Consider the following 5635-nt stretch of genomic DNA (forward strand, 5'->3'; position numbering starts at 1 on the left):
TTATCATTTAAATGAACTTTTGTACCAGATGACTTGGGGTAGCTAATGTGATGGCAATGTTTTAAAAATGCTACAGAGGCGATCCTGATAATTACATATCACGAAGCCCAACTTCAGTACCAGGCAAATTGGTTGAAACTGTAGTAAAGAACAGAATTATCAGACACTTAGAGGATCAGGATATCTTGGGGAGGTTCAACATGGTTTATGTAAAGGGAAATCATGCATCACTAATCAGGAAGAATTGACAGGGGAAGTAGAAGTGGGTGGTAACCTGGGCAGCAGTGACCATGAGATGGTCGAGTTCAGGATCCTGGCAAAAGGAAGAAAGGAGAACAGCAGGATACGGACCCTGGATTTCAGAAAAGCAGACTTTGACTCACTCTGGGAGCTGATGGGCAGGATCCCCAGGGAGGCTCATATGAGGGGGAAAGGAGTCCAAGAGAACTGGCTGTATTTTAGAGAAATCATGCTGAGGGTGCAGGAACAAACCATCCCGATGTGCAGAGAGAATAGCAAATATAACAAGTAACCAGGTTTTCTGAACAAATAAATCCATTTGAATGTGGATTGACAATGGGCACCTAACTCGTCTCTGAACATCTTCCTCCATCTTCCCTACCTCAATGACAGCCTGTGCAGTCACTGTAGATGGGGTAAAAAGACAAAGGCTGTCAGTCCACAGGCTACAGGGAACGTGTTTCCCCTTGGTAGGATATTGCACTGAGGGGTTTATGACTAAACTGGGACAATCTGTGCTGCCCTCTGTGAGACAGGCTAGTGGATGGGAGGGACTGTTACTGTGTGTGGAAATCCTATGATTGAAACAAGGATGCACAAGAGCCTGTCCACACACACATCACGGTCTCAGGGATTCAGCACAGAGCTCATCAGCCGGGAGTAGCAGGAGATGTTCTGATTCTATGACAATGAGCAGCAGCACAGAAATGCTGATAGATAAATGAGCATGTCTAACCCTTGGCTCGTCTTTTCTCTCTGGGGTTTTAGCAGTGCAGGACAACTCTAGCAAGTCTGCAAGTTTCAGTTTGCCGTCACAATCTGAGCTTCTGTTATCGGTGAATCATTTCTTCACTCTCGGGGAGGCTCTAAGGCTGAAATTCTCCAGGGTCTGTTTTCTGCTGTTCCCGCTGCTCACAGAGCACAGAGAATTTTCCCAGAGTCCTGACCACCCTGAGAGTCCACAGGGACTGCACAGGTTCTTCATAAAGGTCCTTGTCCAGCACTGTGACTGTCACATGTGAGATTCATACACTGATTTTCAGGTCGCAATAAGGAGATTTCCTCTCTGCTGCAGGGATTTGGTGAGTTGCCTGTTTTTCCAATGTACTTAGTGCTAAGGGTTCAGGAAGAGTTCAAATGAAGAACAATCTGGTCAGGAATTCTCCAAAATGTAGACTGGAACTGCTTAGTATTATCAGAAACTCCATGGGATTTAAATAGGGAGCTAAAGATTTATTGTAAGTCATTTAGACAAATATTTGTTTTAAGATCATTTCCTTGTCTCTTCCTTTCTCCTTCTAACTAACTTAGTATCTTCTGTTTTTTGGTCTGTGTGGTTTTTTTTCTTGTTCTCTCAAGTTTTCCAATTCAGCAACTTCACTGCCAGGTTAATACATGGGGCCAAAGACTCTGCAGTGGGTACATGTGACAGTTGAGATTTCACAGCACAAATGGGTCACACAGGGTTTCACACACGGCTCAGATTCTGCTCTCATCTTCTGTCTCCAGTGGCTCACTGAAGATTGACGCTGGCCTCACTGAGAGCAAAATCAGAGCCCCTGTGTTTTGAAATCCCCATCTTTCATGCTTGGTCTCAGGATGACACATAAACTGGGGATCTTCCTTCAGACTGTTTCAGCACCCTAACAGAATAGCAAGCCAGGATCTTCACAGCAGGGAGTCTAAAGTTCCACACTGCTGGGAATCAGTGACACACACAGTTGCAGATTCCAAGGCACCTGTGCTGTGCTGCTGCTCTTGTTGCACACACACACACTGTGTTGGGCTTCGGGGGCCACTACACAGCAACAAGGAGCAAGCTGAGAAGTGTGCACAGTGTATAACGAGAGCTGGGAATTCTGGGTCATGTCAGTTTAGGTAAATACAGCTGCCACGTGCAGCAGCCCCTGGCCTGGCTGACACAGTGAGCCACTGGGACACAGATGCTAAACCCGGCACTCTCTGGGATCATTTGTTAGCCAGCTCTGCGGGACCATTAATGGGACAGTTGAACATACATTCCTTGGGCAGAGATTTTATGGGATCACGTCAGTATTTTACTCATCTGAAATATTCATCAATGCCATGTCTGACGGGATTCTTCAGCCCTGTGAAAAAGACACTAGAGTATTGTTTTCAAGTCTCCAAAGAAACATGAGACATTTTCCTCCTGGGGCTAAATTCACCACTGTCATGAGGAAAAGAAATGCCTTCAATAAAGACAGGAACCAGCTTGAAAGCAAAATGCCTCCAGCTGATTCCTGTATGTGCTGCAGGGATATGTTCACAGAGGCCCAGACTAGAAGGTACCACTGTGATCATCTAGTTGGACTTCCTGTATCACAGAGGCCAGAGACCTGTCCCCAAGGAATTCCTAGAGCAGAGCTCATAGAGAAACATCAAACTTGGTTTAGAAATTCTCAGTGACGGAAAGTATGCCATGACCCTTGATAAATTGCTCCAATAGTTAATTACTCTCTCTGTTTAAAAAGTGCAAACCTTAGTTATAGTCAGAATTAATCTAACTTCCACTTCCAAGCACTGGGTTTTGTCAGACCTTTCTATGCTAGCCTGAAAACCTCATTCTTCAATATTTCTTACCTATGTGGGTATTTGTATACTGTTATCAAGTCACCCCTAAACCATCTCTTTTAGACGCAAATAGCTCAATCCATTTAGTCTATCACTGTAAGGCAGGATTTCTAATCTTTAAAGATTCTTCTGGCTTTTCTGTGAATCCTCTTCAGTGTATGAACATCCAACTTTTATTGTGGATACCAGAACTGGACACATTAGTCCAGCAGCAGTTGCACACTGCCAAGGAAAGAGGTAAACCAATTTCTCTTCCTCAATGGGAGATTCCCCTGTTTATCATCCCAGGATCACTTTAGCTCTTTTGGCCACAGGCTCACACAGGGACCTCATGTTTAGCTAATTATTCCTTCACGCTCACAAAATCTTGTTCAGAGTCACTGCTTCCCACCATAGAGTCCCCCTTTGTGTAAATATCGTCTTCCTTCTTTGTTCATAGACATATACATCTACAGAGCTATACTAGAACACAGATTGTTTGCTTCGACCCACTTTACCAACCAGTCCAGATCACTGTGAATCAGTCACCCATCCTCTTTGTTATTTACAATCTCCCAATATTTGTGGGATCTGCAAACTTTATCAGTATTGAAGAATGAGAAGGGTAGGGAGCTGTGTTCCTTCCAGGTGTCTGCTTATCCCTGTCAGTTAACAAGGCAGAATAAAGTTTTTCCCCTCAATGGACATACACGTTGCACCTATTGACTTTGAACATCTATTCTTATTGCTATGCTTCAATAGCTCCCTTTGAAGAAATTTCATTGCCCTCTGTTGGACTCTCTCCAATTTTTCCACATCCTTCCTCTAATGGGGGGAACAAAACTGGAAAAAGTACTCCAAATATGACCTGACCAGGGCCAAAATGAAGGGAATAATGTTGCCATCTCACTTTCTAGATTGTTAGTAACAATAAAATATTTACTGTGCTATTTGTTAGCAAGTGCCTAACCCCCCTCACTTTGTTTCTTGCCCTTCACAGGCACCTTGAGCATTTCTGAGCCTGATTGGTGCCTCAACACTCTCATGGAGACTTTCAACCTCACCCCTCCAACCCATCTACATTCATTCTAAATGGCATCCTGGGGCTGGAAGATGCCCACATCTGGATTTCCATCCCTTTCTCTATGTGCTACATCATCTGCCTCTTGGCAAATTTCACAGTTCTGTTTGTTGTTGGCAAAGAGCAGACCCTGCACAAGCCCATGTTCCTGCTGTTCTGCATGCTGGCGCTCACAGACATTGGCCAGTCGACCTGCATCACACCAAAGGCACTGAGCATATTTTGGTTCCGTTCCAAAGGAATCAGTGTGGACGGCTGCCTCACCCAGATTTTCTTCCTTTACGTGCTTGGTGCTACGCACTCAGCCGTCCTTGTGATAATGGCCTTCGATCGCTACGTCGCCATATGTCACCCTCTGAGATACGCCACCATCCTCACCAACGCACGAATAGGAAAGCTAGGGCTAGTGGGTTTCATACGAGCTGTGCTCTTGATTCTGCCCATGACCCTGCTGCTGCGGAGGCTGCCATTCTGCGCCAACCGCGTTATCCTCCAAACATACTGTGAGCACATCGCTGTAGTGAAGATCTCGTGTGGAGAGACCACAGTCAACCGGATGTACAGCCTGGTGGTATTATTAGTGATCAATGCGTCAGACCTGACACTCATTGGTCTGTCCTACGGGCTGATCATCAGAGCCGTCCTCATCATCTCCTCCAAAAAAGCCAACCGAAAAGCCCTCAACACCTGCACAGCCCACATCTGTGTGATGCTGATGTCTTGTACTCCCTACCTCTTCTCTACCCTGACACAGAGGTTCGGTCAGGGCATCGCTGCCCACGCTCACATCCTCTTGGCCAACCTCTATCTCCTTGTGCCCCCCATGCTCAACCCTATCATTTATGGGATCAAAACCAAAGAGCTTCGTGACAAAGTGGGAAAATACACCTGCAGAATGTGATCGCCTGGGGCCACTGACTTTAAAGCTGTGTGACAGGAGGGCGAAAGGATGTGTCCTCGTTAATCAAGGATGCTCTGCCGCTATTTGGCTGAGCTCAGCCGTGTGACAGTTCACAGTCTGAGAAGTTCCTCACACTTGATGTCTTATCACTCCATCACCAAGCACTGCTCTCTCCGACCATCACCTGATCTCTTTCAGCGTCGTCACCCATCATCCCCCACCCACATGCATCCTGTCACCTGGCCCTTCCATGACTTCCCAACGACCAGCACTAGTGGTGTCTCATATGCTCTCAGACCTATTTGCCATCAGTATGGTTGCTGATTCTCACCATTCCTCACTCTCCTCCATCTTTCACTATTTTGTCCCTCTCTGCCATCACAAGGTCTCCAGCTTTGCCACCCACCAGGCCCCAACAATCCCTTCTAGTCCTGAGTCTCACCAATTCGGTCATCAGAAAGGATGTGGACAAATTGGAGAGAGTCCAGAGGAGGGCAACAAAAATGATGAGGGGGCTGGAGCACATGAATTATGAAGAGAGACTGAAGGAACTGGACTTGTTTAGTCTGCAGAAGAGAAGAATGAGGGTGGATTTGATAGCACACTTCAATTAACTGAAAGGGGGTTCCAGGGAGGATGAAGCTAGGCTGTTCTCAGTGGTGACAGATGTCAGAACTAGAAGCAATGGTCTCAAGCTGCAGTGGGGCAGCTCTGGAGGATTGAGAATCCAGCTGTCGAGCTGGGTCGAGCCCTGCCCTGCCTCACAGAGGTGGCAGGAAGATGAATATGTTCAAGGTGCTCAGATATTCTGAGGAGGGGGAGACCCTAAAATCACGTCTGTC

The 5635-nt window shown here is 46.3% G+C and overlaps 1 protein-coding gene across 1 annotated transcript; it reads left to right on the plus strand.

The window, feature by feature from the left end:
* Window positions 1-3956: 3956 nt before the first annotated feature.
* Window positions 3957-4653, plus strand: LOC137161016 (olfactory receptor 52P1-like; the record flags this gene model as incomplete). Its single annotated transcript, XM_067560022.1, has 1 exon — window positions 3957-4653. A coding segment is annotated over exon 1 (697 nt), but the record flags the coding sequence as incomplete, so codon positions are not given.
* Between the last annotated feature and the right edge of the window lie 982 nt (window positions 4654-5635).

Source organism: Emydura macquarii, unplaced genomic scaffold (assembly GCF_026122565.2).
Source record: "Emydura macquarii macquarii isolate MOO-44397 ecotype Brisbane River unplaced genomic scaffold, CSIRO-AGI_Emac_v2 contig_2230, whole genome shotgun sequence".
Classification (NCBI taxonomy): Eukaryota; Metazoa; Chordata; order Testudines; family Chelidae; genus Emydura; species Emydura macquarii.